The 15529-nt window shown below is 54.9% G+C and overlaps 2 protein-coding genes across 5 annotated transcripts in view; one reads left to right on the top strand and one right to left on the bottom strand.

Moving 5' to 3' along the window:
* Positions 1-6361, bottom strand: part of SIK3 (SIK family kinase 3) — a 69537-nt gene extending 63176 nt beyond the window's left edge. For 3 of the 4 annotated variants that reach the window (XM_085081789.1, XM_085081791.1, XM_085081792.1), the window contains exon 1: positions 6124-6361. In XM_085081789.1, the coding sequence (XP_084937915.1) occupies positions 6124-6318 (195 nt within the window). In that variant the 5' untranslated portion in view covers positions 6319-6361. The remainder of the gene's footprint in view (positions 1-6123) is intronic. The other variant, XM_085081790.1, reaches the window with a different exon arrangement.
* An 880-nt stretch (positions 6362-7241) lies between these two features.
* PAFAH1B2 (platelet activating factor acetylhydrolase 1b catalytic subunit 2) lies at positions 7242-14602 on the top strand. The gene is made up of 6 exons (XM_085081806.1): positions 7242-7396; positions 8428-8515; positions 9044-9133; positions 9946-10062; positions 10295-10417; positions 10982-14602. Exons 1-6 carry the CDS (start codon positions 7365-7367, stop codon positions 11258-11260), a joined length of 729 nt encoding a protein of 242 aa, XP_084937932.1. The 5' UTR covers positions 7242-7364; the 3' UTR covers positions 11261-14602.
* The last annotated feature ends 927 nt before the right edge of the window (positions 14603-15529 follow it).

Here is a 15529-nt window from a genome sequence, read left to right as displayed (position 1 = left end):
CTGACGTGCAGAGCAGAGCTCAGCTCAGCTCCCCCCACACACGCTGGGCTATTTTTGAGCTCAACGTGTCAGTTCCACTGGCTGTGGGAGTTTGTTTGTGTGGGATAGCATGATTCGACTACTTTGAAACTTGGCTGAAGCCACATAATTCCCTTTTTATGGAACCCTTTTGATGGCCATTTAGCAGAGAGGGCGAGGTTTAGCCTCAACTAGAGAGACTTGGGGTCAGAATTACTAGAAAAAGACACATAATGACTAATAATGAATCAGCCTTCAGTGGTTTCTTCATTTAAGTGTTAACATAGCATATTAAACCCCTGGCCTGGGATCAGCAGAAAGGCCCTGACTGCACTAAATGAGTACAATAGATTAACTAGAGAATGCCCAAATTGTTCTATTTAAACCTGTGTAAGCTCCAAAGGGAGACACTGGAGCCAGTTCAACCCTTGCTCATGCAGGTTCAGGTAAAGGCAGCATCTTGCTGGGGGTGTGCAGACAGCAAGACCCACCATGGTCACACAGGGAAGTCACCATTCTCATGAGAATTTCTTCAGCCAGGGAGAACTTCCACCACAAACTGTGAATTCTACTCTGCTGGCAATGCTGGAGCAACTTCCCAAAGCTTTACTTTCATGGGGGAAAACACACAGTGGTTATGCAATCGTCTTGGTGAGAGCAAGAGGGGACAGCACCCTGCACAGGACTGATACAGGACCCAGCAGGAGGACGTGGGAAAAAGGAGCTTAGTGCTGCTGCTCTGTGAAAATGTCTAATACCCAAGGAGCCCAGTCTCCCAGCAACACACTGCCATTTCCTTATTTCCCTCTAACGTAATTATTCCTTCAAACACAAATGAGGAGACAGCTTCTAGAAACCCTCATTAGGCCCCTGCAGCATTCACCAAACCTCCGTGAGACCCTCTAGGAGAAGAGACACCAATCCCTGTCTGTGTCACAGCCATTCCTCCTCCTGCTCCTGTCGGTGGCTTTTGCTCACAGGGGCAGCTTCTGTACCTGCCCAAAGGTGCCACCACTTTGTTCATCAGGTGTTGATTGGGTTGACCCTTGCCTCCTGCTGCAGCAGCCCCAAAGCTCTGGTACAGCAAATATTTGGGAGGAAGGGACTCCAGACAGGAGGTGGGAAGCAGGCAGATCAAAGAGGTACAAAAGATGTACCCACCTCACCCCCCAATTAAGCTAATCCACAGCTGAGAAAAAGGTATTAATTATCCTGGCTCTTTTAGAATATTCTCCCTGCCTGAAAAGGCTCAGGACAGGTGCCACAGATCTCCTAGTTCACCCTGCCCACGGTTACCTGGCTCTCCTGGCCCTGTTTCTGCCTGTTAGCAATGTCAGACTCCTTGAGGAGCAGCCTGGTCTCCAATTCAATCATGCTCTGGCATTAATATCTTGGTAATCAAATGTTATTTGCTACAGAAAGAAAAACACTGTAATGAAACATAAAATGTCAGTACTTCAGCCCATAGTTGATACAGGCAATGCCTCTCTGAGGTTTTAGGAAATATTCCCTCTTATCCCCACTGTGGCAACTCTGCTTAGCCAAAGTTCATTTCTAGCTTTTAGGCTTTTGCTAAAGCTCCTCACCAAATGAGAACTAAAATACAACTCTCCTGCAGCACACAAGCAAGGAGAACAAAAGCCCTGTGAGCAGCAGGATAATGCTGCCTGAGGAATTAGCCATCCACAGCCATCAGCTTTCCTTATGGCCAGCAGAAACAAGAAGCAGGACAGGTGAAGCACCACCAAACACCGCAGAAGAAAAGGAAAATGCCTGAAACAAGGCGCCCAGGTGAGGCCCTGGCGTGGGTCATTACGAAACGTGTGGCAGCAGCATTGAACAATTCCATCTGACACGAGCACGATGAGTCAGGGCAGCGCCAGCACAGCGCTTATCACACGGGCACGCTGGCTGCAGGGAGCAATCCTCAGTCAGCCCAGAGCCACGTGCCTCGCTGCTGAGGTCGGGGAGAGCAGGACAGAGCAGCCAGCAAGACTTTTCCACCCTCTGGGCTGAGAGCACTTTGCTCAGCCCACCATACTGAGCGACCAGAGAGTGCCAAACCGAGCCTGAGTGCTCCCAGAGCAAAGCCCAGCTCCCCACAAAGTCTGCCAGCCTGCTTCTTATCCTGGATTCCAGGGCCACAGTGCCCACCTCCAACAACTCTGGTGAAAAATGTGTTCCACTGATGACTCCAACTCACCCAAAGACAAACCACAGAAACGAAGCCTATTCTCTCATGGAAGGGAACGTCCTCTCCCAGTGAGGGCAAAGCTGCTTCCCATTCCCCAGAAAAGGCTTAGCTCCTTAAAAACCTAGGAAAAAATCAGCACAGTTCTAGCCTTTCTCCAGTTGTGCTTGTGCTGGTAGAAGGGCTGCGTTCTGCCAAGGATTAAAGCATCACAGATTTGGGTTACTATCCAGTAAAACAACTCCAGGTACTCCTTAAACAGGATCCCACGACACACAATCAGTGAAACTTGCTCTAAGCTTTGCCCCATTATCCAGATACTCCTGAAATTTAACTCAAACCTAAGTTGACAACCAGCCTGGAAGAGCTAAGGCAGCACAGCAGGAAGATCACTGCACTTGCAAGGGAGCTGTGTTCTCCCAGGACTGTCAACTCCATTTCAAGAGAAAGATGGATGTGAAAATGACTCCTCATCTCCCAGTGAAACGCTCCGTGAGTGCACTGCAAGCTGCAGGTACACAGAGCTGCACCTCCAGTCACACGGAGCTGATGGAAGGGTTGGAACCAGGACTGCAGAGAGCTCTCAGCAGTGCCCAGCAACCACAGCATCCCTCTCTGTCCTCCTCAGCCCCAACAGCTCCTGAAGACTCAAACACAACACCCAAAGAGCACGGGAACATAAGGTATGTGCTCCTCGGCACACTCACGAACATTCCCTGACTGGCCCTTATGAAAAGATGTGGCATTAAAAACAACCCCAGTGCTGGAACAGAGCTGGAATTCTAATGAAGTCACTTGGGTGATTTATAAATGGAAATTCTGTGGAAAACAATTCATTCAGTGGGTCAGTCTGAAGATTTTTAGCACAGAAACAAGGGTTTCTTGTGAAAGAGGAGAAGTGACAAAGGAAATGGGGACAGAGGGAGGGATGCAGCATGATATCCTGCAGGTGCAAAATTCATCCTGGTCAGAGCAGTGGCTCCAGCTCCTGTCCAGCCATCGGAGCAGCTCAGACAGAGCACAAGAGTCCAACTTTGCATGGGCAGGGACTGAATGTAAATTGCTGCCTTGGTTAATACGTAAATTGCCGACTGTTCCCTCCTATTCCATCAGCTCCAGCAGAGACAATTATGAATACAGGCCTCCTGCCCTTTGGGATGATTAACATTCCCCTTCCTCAGTGTCCCCAGCACTGCTGACCCACATTCAGCTCCTGAAATGCAGTTCTGTGTAAACTGCAACGTTTGGTGTCAGCAGAACGTGCCAGCCCAGCAGGGCTGGGCACTCTGCTCCTCTCTCTAAATAAACGCAGTGCTCAACTTCCCAAGTGCCAGGAAAATCCCGGTCCTTGAAGATCAGACCAGGCAACCAACTACCCTCCACTTCTCTTTTTAGGGAAAAGGGGACACAAGCCAGGAATGCTTCAGCTGTTATCTCGAGCTGTCATGTCAAAGTCCACTTGACCTGGTAAATGTCCATCGGGACGGAAAACAGGATCCAACGCCTCATCCATAGACCACCTCTAATTCCAGGCTCAGCAGTGGACACCAGCCCACACCGTCATTAATTTCACATTCTGGAAAAGGCCCAAAATCACGGGGTACATCTATTTCCAAGCTCACACGGACACTCACAGTGGAACTCCTGAGACAGCGGAGGAGCGCGGTTCCCAAGGAGGGGCCGTGACGAGCAAACCAGCTTTTCTCTAAGAGAATGTGACACGGGGTCAAGTTTGTGCAGGGATTTGGTGGCTATATTTGAACTGCCCGGTTCTCTTACACAGCTACTACTGGGAGAGCGGGATCACCTCAGGAAGGGGCTGCCAGCACAGGCAGCAACCGGGCTGCGCTTGCCTTTCGTGATCAAAGAATTCTTTCAGATCGCTAAATGGGACCATTTTGCCAAGATTTTACTTGCTTCCAAGTTGTTTCCATTAAGTCAAAGTGTTAAAAGTGTAACTGTGATGAAGACAAGCTCGCAGTAGCATTATTTTGTATTCCTACTGCCAGTCAAAAACACTTCCCCGTAAGGATTTGCCCTTTCCAGTGCACTTACATCAACACCTCCCCTCTAACCTCACGAGTCCCAGAGGCTGAACCAAGCAGCTCCTTTCTCCTTCCCCACTCCTCTCCCAGAGCCAACAGTAACAATCCTGTCAGCGAAGGAAAAGTACGGAACCCATGGTGTTCAGGGTCTGCAGGCAGAATCCAATCCGTTCACTCACACTCCTCTCCAGAGGCTGGGATTTGAAAGGAAACCTGACCTCGGAGTTGAGAAAGCTTCCAGGTCAAGTTTCAGCTCCAAGCTATCCCAGCTCAGCCGAACAGATGGCAGTTGTTCCAGCACAGGTATTTCCCCAGGCTCGGGGAGCCCTCGGAGTGCAGAGGGACAGGGACTGGATCTCCTCCGTGCAGGGGAAGTGCAGCACATCAAACCTGCCACTCCAGCCCCTCGCACACTCCAGAACCCCCAGCACCTCACCATCCCACCACAAAACACTTCCTGAAGTCCACAACCCACCCGTGGTCACTCCAGGGCAGTAGGAATGAGCGTACACTGCTATAAAGCAAAGCTTTCCAAGCTTAGTATCCCCTTCCATCACCCAAAGCCAACGTGTAAAATCCAGCCTTGGCCCTGTAAACACGGAATACAATTTCCAGGCAAAATTTCTGCGCGTATTCTGCCATTCTTCAGATAAAATCAACTATTCCGACACAAAAGATGGTCTCTGCTTTGGTATTTTGCAAAGTGCAGAGTCAGCACCACTGAAAAGAAACCTTGACCCAAGGAGGGAGGCTGGAAACAGGAACAGGAAAGCAACTTGGAGCTGGATCACTCCTTTTCCAGGAGTGATCTCCACTCAGAGGGATCAGTCTCCCGCACTTGAAGCACCTGAACCCATCATCCTCTTTCTCTCAGCAAGGTTCAGCTTTATCATGGGGAGGACAACAGCACAGAACACCTCCAGTGCAGATCAAATTGTGGCATCGAGCACTTGCAGGCACAAAACACCCGTCAGGACAGCCCAGCTCTGAAAAGAACTGTCCAGGAGGTATTGTAACTGATGTTTAAATAGCCCCTGAAATTAATTTCACTTTATTATCCGGGCAAAGAGCCAGAGCTCCAACAAACCAAGGTGGTTTCTCCTTGTGTTTCAAAGCAATGTCACTCCTGAAAGTGACAGAGGGGCAACCCCAGAGAGTGACAGAGGGGCAACCCTAGAGAGTGACGGAGGGACAACCCCGGGAATTGACAGAGGGACAACCCCAGCCAACACCATCCTCCCTCTGCAGCACTTCCAAGGAGCCAGCGCGGAGCCAAGAGCAGGGCAGGCGCAGGGCTTTGGTAAGGCCTGTCTGCTGCCTTGCCATGCCAGCCCCGCTCCCAGCAGCTCTCCTCCCGGGGAGATCCCGGGCTGGCACGGTGCATGCAGCAGGACGAGCCCTGTCCGGGAGCTCGGTGTCACGGGCACAGCCCGCCGTTCCCCGCGGCTCTCCCGCCGTGCCGCAGGCTCGCCGTGCCCGCTCCACCCGGATCTCCGCGGTACCTGGATCCACCTGGGCTCGCCGCTCCCTCGGCAGGCCCTTCCTTCCCCGCGCTATTCCCTGCGGCTCCGCGCGACCCCGAAGGCTCGGCCACGATCGATTCCCATCGTTTCGCTCAAACACGACCCGTGCCCCGCTCGCTCCCCGCGCCCCCCCGGTCCGGCGGGAGCATCCCCGGGTACCGCGGAGCATCCCCCCGCTCCACCTCCGCGTTATCCCGGAGCCGCGGGACCGCGGGGACACCCGTGTCACCCGTGACAGCGGCCCCGCTCTCCGGCAGCGCCCGCTCGGGGCCGGGGGGGCTCGGGGCCGCTCCCCGCTCCCTCCCCGCTCGCCGGGGCAGCGCCGCGACCCTCGCGGGGGACTCACCTTGGCGCGGGTCACCAGGTGCGTGGCGAGCTTCACCACGGCGAAGTTGCCCTTGCCGATGGTGCGCTCGATCTCGTAGTAGCCGATGCGGGCGGGCCCGGGGGGCCGCGGGGGCGGCGGGGCCGGGGAGAGCCGGGGGGCCGCGGGGGAAGCCCCCGCTCCGCCGCCTCCTCCCGCCGCAGCCGCCGCCGCCATCTTGTCGCGCGGAGCGAACCCCCCCGCGGGGCTGCGGCACCGCGTGAGCTCATCCGCGGGGGGGCGCCGGGGGGCGGGCGGCTGCCATGGCGACGGGGGCGGGGCCTTGACGTCACCGCGCGCGTCACGGCGCGCGGAGCGGGCAGGGCGCCCCCTCGCGGCGGGTCGGGGGAGCGAGGCGCGCTGCGGGTTTGGGGAGAAACCCGCGGGAAACGGGAAACTCGTGACGTCACGGCAGCCGGGACACCCCCATGGGTCACGGCTCGCCTCGGGAGAATGACGTCACGGGGCTGTGGAATGGCGCCACGGAAAGCGGCCGCCGCGGGCAGCTGGTGCTGCAGTTTTGGGGTGAAACCAGTGGGATATGGGAAAAGGGTCTGACGTCACTCCCCCGAGAATGACGTCATGGTGAGACCGTGCTGTCTGGTGTCCCCCGGGACCAGGGAGCTGCTTCAGTTTTGGGGCAAAACCATGGGAGATTGGAAACTTGTTCTGGTGACATCGCTCCTTTCGGGGACATCAGGGACCCCCGCACACACACATCATCTTGGCGGGAGAGTGACGTCAGGGGCGGTGGAATGACGTCATGGCAAGGGCCGGGAGATGCTGTGGTTTTAGGGTGAAACCTGGGATAAATAGGAAAATGTTTCCTAGTGACATCGCTCCATCAGAGAGTGACTCCATCACTCCTCGCATGGGTCGCGCTCCGCCTGGGCAGTATGACGTCGAGGGGCGGCAGAATGACGTCATGGGCAGGGGCTGCAGCACCGGGGAGGAGTCGCCGCTGTTTTGGGGCGAAACCCGCGGGTAATGGAAAACTCGCTCCTCGTGCCGTCACTCCCCGCGGGGCCATCGAGGACCTTTCCCCAGAGCCGCGCTGCGCCGCTCCTCGGCAGGGTATGACGTCACGGGGCCCGCGCGGTGACGTCACGGCGGGAGGCGGGAGTTCGGCGCGCGCGGGGCGGAAGCGGCGGCCGGGGCGCGCGCGGGGGAAGCGGAAGCGGAAGCGGCGCAGGCGCGGGGCCGAGCGGAGGGACGCGCCCGCCATGGAGTCGCGGGGAAAGGAGCCGCAGCCGCCGTGAGTGCGGGCGGACCGCGGGGCGGGGCCGGGCCCGGGACGGCGGCGCGGGGAGCGGGAGGAGCGGCGGGCAGCGGGAGGAGGAAGGGGAGAGGGACGCGGGGGGAACCCGCCCTGCCCAGCCCGGCCCGCCGCGATGGGCAGCGGGTGCGGTGTGCGCCCGCCGGGCTGCGGGCGGCGGCCGCGGGGAGCATCATCCCGCCGCTCCTCCCGCTGGAGAGCCTTCGGGATCTGCTGAGATGGTGAAGGGCTGGCGGGAGCATCTTGCTGATGGAAAGGGCTGGGTGCTGGGCCTGGTCAGTGTGCAGAAAGGAATACTGGGAGGGGATCCCATCGATCCACAGAAATATGTCCAAGGAGTGTCAGAGGATGGAGCCAGACTCTGTTTAGTGATGCCCGGCAACAGAACGAGGAGCGATGGCCCTAAACTAAAATACAAATTCCACCTCAACATAGGGAAGAACTTCTCTCCCTGGAGGGTGGCAGAGCACTGGAACAATTTCCCATGGAGGTCGTGGAGTCTCCCTCTGTGGAGACATTCCAAACCCACCCGGATGCATTTCTGTGTCGCCTGCTCCAGGGGGGGTTGGACTGCATGATCTTCAGAGATTCCTCCCGGTTCATAACGGTTCTGGGATTCTGGGATCAATCCCAGCACGATGTGCTGCTCCCGAAGCCAGATTATCCACCTGCACTGTGCAGCTCAGCAGCTGTAAGCTGGATCTCTGCACACTAATAGGGAATTATCCTCGGAGTCTCAGCGTTTGTTGCTGAGTTGTTAAAGCCCTGTGTGGCTCAGGTGTGGATCTGCAGACCATCCTCAGAGCTTTGTTTTCCATGCTGGGATGTCCATCCATGCCTGGCTCCAGGGGAATGTCTGGTGCAGAGTCACTCTGGCATGGAGCAACATCCGTGTTGCTGTCAGCCAGCTGTCAGCACGCACAGGAACAGGCAGGAGTTGTGGTGCAGCAGATTCCAGCAGCCAGGCAGCTGTTTCCCATCCCTGGCACTGTGAACTGTTCTTTCCACAGGAACAGGATGGGCATGGGGGACTCCAACCCAGCAGCAGTGCCACACGCTGCTGAGGACATTCAGGGAGATGACAGATGGATGTCACAGGTAAGGCTGGCAGGTGGGATCCTCTTTGGGGGAGCTGTTGGGCCAGTGCTGCCCAGGCCACACCCTGAGGTCTCACTGCTCCATGCACAGCTGGCAGCTGTCACACCTCTGTGTGCTGTGAGGATGGAGAAAAGGAAGAGGGGTCTGGAGCATCTTTTATGAGGAGAGACTGCAGGGGCTGGGCTGGGTTAGTCCAGAGAAGACTGAGAGGGGATTCTGTCAATCCATGAAAATACCTCCAAGGGGTGTCAGGGGATGGGGCCAGGCTCTGTTCAGTGATGCTCAGTGACAGGACAAGGAGCAATGGCAATAAACTAAACCACACCAAGTTTCATCCAACCCAGGATCCTCATGGGGGGTTGTGGAGTTGGTAGCAGTGTCCAGCAGCTCAGGGGTTAATGCAGGCAAGGGTGCTGGAGGGAATGGCAGCAGGGGAAACTGGTTGGGCAGCTGTCCCTGTCCTGCAGCAAGGAGGGATGCCCAGGAGGAAGTGTCACCTGGAGCTCACCTTGCTGCTCTCTTTAACAGCACAATCGGTTTGTCCTGGACTGCAAAGACAAGGAGCCTGACGTGCTCTTTGTGGGAGACTCCATGGTGCAGTTGCTACAGCAGTACGAGGTAGGGATAAAGGAGGGGAGGGGTGGATTAGAGCAATTGGAGCATCTCTCTCTAACCCAGTATTTGCTGATCACGTGTAATACTGATGATTTCCACTGTTCCCGTTTCACTGCCGTCTCCTGAGGCATTCCTGCCCTGCTTCCTGAGCTCCCCAGTGCCTGGACACTGCTTTACCTGGCTGCTTTTGCCTCTCTGTCTGAGGCCACCACCAACTGCATCCATTTTTGCACACGTGCACAGCCCCTCGACTCAGATTCCAGCCTCCTGAGGGCCATCAAATTCCCTGTGGGTGTACCTGGCATGGCCAGAACACACTTAACCCTGTAGAATTCAGGGTGCCAGAGGCATCGTCCACCAGTTCATCCCTAAAACTGTTGAGGGAAAGAAGAGTTCTCCTCTGCCCTGGTGGCTGAGCAGCTTTGTTCTGCAAGGGCTGCTTCCCTTTGTTCTGGTTATGTTACCTAGGGATGAGAAGGATTTAATCAGGTCATGGACTCCTTCTTCAAAGGTCCTGTGCTTAGGGACACCATGGCCTGCAATAGATCAGCACTCTGGAGCTCTGATGAGTTCAGCAAATCACTGCTCCAGAGATTGTTCCTTTCTTTGTGGCACATCTCAGAGCTTGAACATCAGCAGCTCCATCTCTTCTCACTCCAAATAAAACCTCGTCCCGTGTCTAAATGCCCTTTTGTGGTGTGAGTTTTCAGGGAAGGGCTCATGGCTGCTCTCTGTGACCTTGAGGACACCGTGTGGTGTCTTTCCTTCCCAGCCAGGATGCTGCTCTGAAACAGCACTTTGATTTCTGCTTGCAGATATGGCGAGAGCTCTTCTCCCCACTCCATGCACTGAATTTTGGCATTGGTGGAGACACCACGGGACATGTTCTATGGAGACTGAAGAACGGTGAATTGGAGAACATTAAACCCAAGGTATGAGCTGCAGAGTTAGTGAGGATGTCCAGGTGTGCAGTGAAGGTCACCTGCAGTTGCAGGCCTGGCACAAGTGAGAGCAGGGGCAGTGCCAGCCCCAGGGCTGAGCTCTTAAGCCCAACTCTCCCCGCAGCTCTCCAGCAACAGATGATGTTTATGCAGGGATTTCAGGGTCATCAGCCCTGTTACCACTCGCTCTGGAAAAGCTGCAAACACTTTTTTCTCCTTGCAGGTCATTGTTGTTTGGGTTGGAACAAATAACCATGAAAACACAGCAGAAGAAGTCGCAGGGGGAATCGAGGCCATCGTGCGCCTGATAAACACCCAGCAGCCACAGGCCAAAGTGATTGTGCTGGTATGTCCCTGCTCCCTGGGCTGTGCCTCTGCCTTACTGGGAGTCACTGGTCAGTGCTGGGAGGGCAGTCCCTTGATTTGTGCTCTGCTTTGTGCCTCCCCTTGCTGGCTTGGCTTTGCAGGAGCCTCCTTTGGCTCCTCCAGAGCTGGGTGGACTCATTCCCAATAACTATCCCACTTACTAATGTTGCTGAGGAAGTCCTGTGAGGGGAAAATAGGTGCCCAAATGTGAGCTGGCATTGGGAATCATAGCTGGATTCCTTGTCCTAACAGTGCAGCTACTGCCTTTCTTGCTGAGGAGCTGAAAGTGTATGGAAAGAGCACAAGCTGATACATTTAAAAATAAAAGAAAGCAGTTTCCTTGCCAGTCAGTGCTTTTAGCTCATCTGGCTATTTCACATGCATTTCACATTAGGCCTGAATGGACAAATTCTGATTCAAGGGATGAGTTCCTCTTGTCAGAGACATCCTAAATCTTGACAGGCAGCCCAAACTGGAAGGGAAAGCAGGGCTCCTGATGCCATCACAGTCACACAAAGCTCTTTTCTGCCTCCTCTCGTGCCAGGGCCTGCTACCTCGTGGAGAGAAGCCAAACCCACTGCGGCAGAAGAACGCCAAGGTGAACCATCTGCTGAAAGCCTCGCTCCCCAAACTGCCCAACGTGCAGCTGCTGGATGTGGACGTGGGCTTCGTGCACTCGGATGGCACCATCTCCTACCACGACATGTTCGATTTCCTGCACCTGACGGGCGGGGGCTACGCCAAGGTCTGCAAGCCCCTCCACGAACTGATCATGCAGCTGCTGGAGGAGACCCCCGAGGAGAAACGAGCTGCCCTGGCCTGAGTCGCTGCTGTCAGCGTGGAGAGCATCATCCAGCCCATCAGATCAGTTCTGTCACTGGCACTACAGAATCCTTCTTTCTTAAAGCACTTTCCATTGTAGAATGTTACCGGATGTCCGTACCTAGTGTTTTGAGGGGGAAGGCTCATGGTTAACTGGTCTTGTACATACGAGGGCCGGCTGGGTTGGTTTTATTGCAGGAGGAAATTAGCTGAAGAAGAGTTTTACTTTTAAACCATTCCTCATTTGAAACGAGAACAGGACTGTCACTCTGTGCCCCTCTATGTCTTGTTGCTCTGTGGTTGTCCTAGACCCCTTGTAGCCTGTCTGACAGCTCGCTCCTGGCTCACCGTTCCAGGCTGCAGCCATCGTGCTCTGTGTATTTGCCTGGGAACAAGAATCACATTCCACTTGCAAAAGCCAGAACAGATGCATTTTTCCAAACTCGGTTCCACCTTTTAGGCGGTTTTGGGTTTTTTGTTTGGGTTGTTGTTTGTTTGTTTGTTGTTTGCTTTTTTACTGGGAGGGGGGGTTAAATGATACGTGTTGCTTTCTCACTCCTTTCTGAAGCAGCTTGAAACTGGAATTCAGAAATTCAAAGAAGCAAACAGTTACCTGAACTCGTGCAACACTCCCCAGTGCTTGTCTTGTGCTCGTTTCCCCATTCCTACTAGCGGGGGCACCTTCCTTCCCTCCCACACAGCTCTCCTGGGAATGCTCCCTCTAGGGTGCATTCTGCTGTCCCCTGCTCCTGCTGCCCCCGATGTTGCTGGCTTTTAGCAATTGCTCAGTGTAGGATTTTAATGATCCAGTAATTGGCAGTCGCTTCCTCGCTCCTCTGGAACTGACAGACATCCCTCTGAGGTGCCCGGGCTCTTTGCAGGCTTTTTTTCTATTTTTTTATTAAGTATGACTGTTACATCCTTTTTTTCTAAAGCAAACCCACGTGAAGAGCCCCTGGCTGCAAGGCCTAATTCACTCTGAAGCTTTACAGATCCCAAGGTGTATATTTCCTTAGCACTAGTGGTTTACTTGTATAAACATTTTATTTTGAGCAACTACGGCCTCTTAGAGTCAAAAGTGAAGTTAAGGCATAGCTTCTCCTGCCCTGGACAGTTCTCCTCAGCTGTAGCAAGGGAGCCAGAGGGGCAGGTGCCCTCCTAAAGGGCTGTGGCTCAGTGGGATTTTGGTTTGGTTTGTACGTAGAGGGCTGGTTGTAGTGAAACGACTTTCGTTTAAAACTGAGAGCTTCTCTCCCAGAAAGAAATGGTTTGGACCCAAGAGGCAGAGTCCTAGATGAATTGATGACTTGCAAATAACCTATTTTAAACCAAGTCTGTTCCTCCCTGCCTTACCTGCCGGAGCTGGAGCTCAGTGGTGCCACACTGGGTTTGTGCTTCCCGCAGGATTCCAGGCAGGTAACCTGGGAGGAACAGAGAGCTTCACTCTGCTCCAAGGAGGGGTGTTCAGGTGTCAGGTGGCTTTGCTGAAGCCCATAGGTACTGTACATAGTCTGTCTGCCCTTTGCTGTAGCCAAGGGGCTGGTGTGTAACCCTGACCTAGCGTTGAGGAATCCCGTAACGTCCCACCTCATCCCCCTCCTCCTGTAGATTTGATCATAGCAGGATTCCTGCCTGGATTGCATGCATAGTGTGTGTTTTGTTTCCAGTATATGTGATCTACACACAGATGAAGGAAAGGTGAAGCGTTCCCCTGGCCAGGATGAGACACAGGGAGTTGCAGAGTGCCGTGGGAGAGGAGGGATCACATCCTACTCCCATGATCCAGACCAGGGATGTTGCTCCCTGGAGCTTCACGGCCTTGCAGGGCAGGCTTTGAGGGAACACTGCTCATGCTTCCCATAAGCTTCTGGCTGGAAAAATTGGGGAAGGGCAAGTGGAAAATTAAATGTTAACCATACACTGCAATGGAGAGTTCCTGGGGAAGGGCTTATCCCATCCCCAGCCCCCTCAAGGAGCTGGGATAAAACCCTTTCTTGCTCCCTGAGAACTTTTCCATCTCTCCAGGCTTGTGAGAAAAGGCCGTGTGCTAGTTTAATCTCTGCATGCCTGCTTCCCTCCCTGCTGCTGCTGCTGCATTTGGCTGAAGAGATGCTAACCAGGAATGTACTCTCCAGCAAAGCTCCAGCTTCACTCAGCACCCTGTGAGCCAGCCCTGTTGGCAGGGTGCCGGGCGGACCAGGGAGTTTGGCAGGCTCCGGAGGCTCCGGCGTCACCGGGGAGGCTCTGCTGGCTCTGCTTAGGCTTGGCTTGCTGAGGTGCCATGCTCTGTGCTGGTTCAGTGCTCTCGGCTCTGCTTGTCGCTGCCTGGCAGGAAACTGCCCTGCTCACCTGAGAAGTGTGGGCAAGAGGGGTTCTGCCTCCTCACTCACCCAGTGCTGAAATCCGAGTGCCTCGTGTGAGAAAATGGCAATTCCAGCTCTGGATGTCCCTCGGGACAGGGCTGGGCTGGAGCTGTGGCCTCCTCTGAGTGAGCGTGTCCAGTTTCGTGTTTATGCAGCAGAGAGGAAAACAAACAAAAGATGTGAAATGACAGAGTTTTGTGAGGTGCCGGGGGAGGGTGAGGCAGGAGTAGGGAGGCCCCTGTACCTCCCCTCACTGCCTACCCACTGCCCCAAGCCTTCCCCGGGACACAACCATTGTGATTCTGCTTTGGCAAAAATGCATCGGCTGGTAGAAGTCACTGTTAGTGCATATTTCGATATAAATGTCAATGTTTCACCCACTGTGTCGCAGCCTGTGTGTGTGTGTGTGTGCCCAGCCGTCTCCTGCCCTGTCTTGGTCACTCCTGGAGGTCTCCATGGGGCCAGGCAGGTGCTGCCAAACCTCCCACTGCGGGTCCTCCCCGGCTCTGGGAGTTGTGCTCAGCCAGATCCTCACTCCTCATTTAATTCCTGCTTCCCCCCGCTCTGTTTGGGGCTGGTTTTGTCTGTTTTTCCTCCTTTCCCCATGCAGATCTGGGTGCTGCACCCAAACCTGTGACCACAGTGCCACAGGTGAAGGGAACTGGTTTATTTTGGCCCTCGAGAGGACATCAGCTTGTATTCGATTCCCGAATGATTTATCTTTCATGGCCCTGGAGCAAACAGGGAATGCACATCCCCACCAATCCCACTCACAGCCATCCCGCAAGAGGCGACTCGAGTTCCATCAGAGCCGAGGAGTCGGTCGGAATTCCGCTTCTCTTCCCGCATGTCTGTCCCTGAGGTTGTCCCATCTGCCGCCAGCGTCACCACCTGCACCTGGAAGCGACGGGCAGACTGTCCAAACTGTGGGATCCTCAGGGACAGGAGGGCCCGGAGAAATAAAGTGCACAATAGCAGCAGTGCCTTGTCTCGTGACGTTTGTCCCCTGGAGCAGAGCAGGAAGCTGGCAGAAGAGGTCCTGGATGTCAGAGCCAGCCCAGGAAGTGGCTTTGAGGTGACGTGATGCAGGGCTGAGCCCCTTCAGATGGGGATTTTAAATCAAAAGCCCCGATTTCAGACGCATATGAAGGCCACAGAGCCCTTGGAGAGAGGCGTGGAAGTGGGATGGAAGGTGTTTTGGGAGACACACAAAAAATGCAGTGTACCATCGCTCCGGTTTTCCCCAAGCATGGGAAAACCCCCGAACTACTTTGAATTATTCCTTCTCTGGTGGTGGAAGGTGCTACAAACAGGGGAGAGGCTACAGGACCCTCTGTGGAAATACAGAGAGCAGCAGGAGAAAAGGATGGGGCAGAGCCATCGCTTGCCTGATGGGATTCTTCTGTGTCCCCATGGATTTTGGGGGCAGGCAGGCTGGGCAAGGAGTTTGGTGGGTGTCTGGAGTGCTACACAGCACCGGGGCTCCCCTGTGGGGCAAGGGCTTCTTTATGGGGTCCTGTACAGGACAGGGCTCCCCTACAGGGTTCTACATGGGGCGGGGGCTCCCCTATATAGCAGGGTTTGTCCTGTGTTGTACCATGGGAAGTGGGCTTCCTGTACAGGATCCCATATGGAGCCGGGGTTCTGTATGGGCTTCGGGCTCCCCTGTAGAGCGGGGCTTCTCCTATGGGGTCCCACATGGAACAAGGATCCTTTATGGGGTCCTGTATGGGGGCTCCCCTGCAGGACAGGGCTTTCCCTGTGTGGTCCTCTATGGAGCCGGGCAACCCCGGGGTCGCGCACGGGGCTCGGTGTTCCGGAGCGGAACTTCCGCGCTCCACTCTGTCCCCCCAGGGCTCGGGTCTGTCCCCGCCACGGGCTCGGGTCTGTCCCCCCCAGGCTCGGCT

Source organism: Lichenostomus cassidix, chromosome 24 (assembly GCF_008360975.1).
Source record: "Lichenostomus cassidix isolate B80296 chromosome 24, HeHo_3.0, whole genome shotgun sequence".
NCBI classification, from domain to species: domain Eukaryota; kingdom Metazoa; phylum Chordata; class Aves; order Passeriformes; family Meliphagidae; genus Lichenostomus; species Lichenostomus cassidix.
This window is presented reverse-complemented; position numbering and strand designations above follow the sequence as displayed.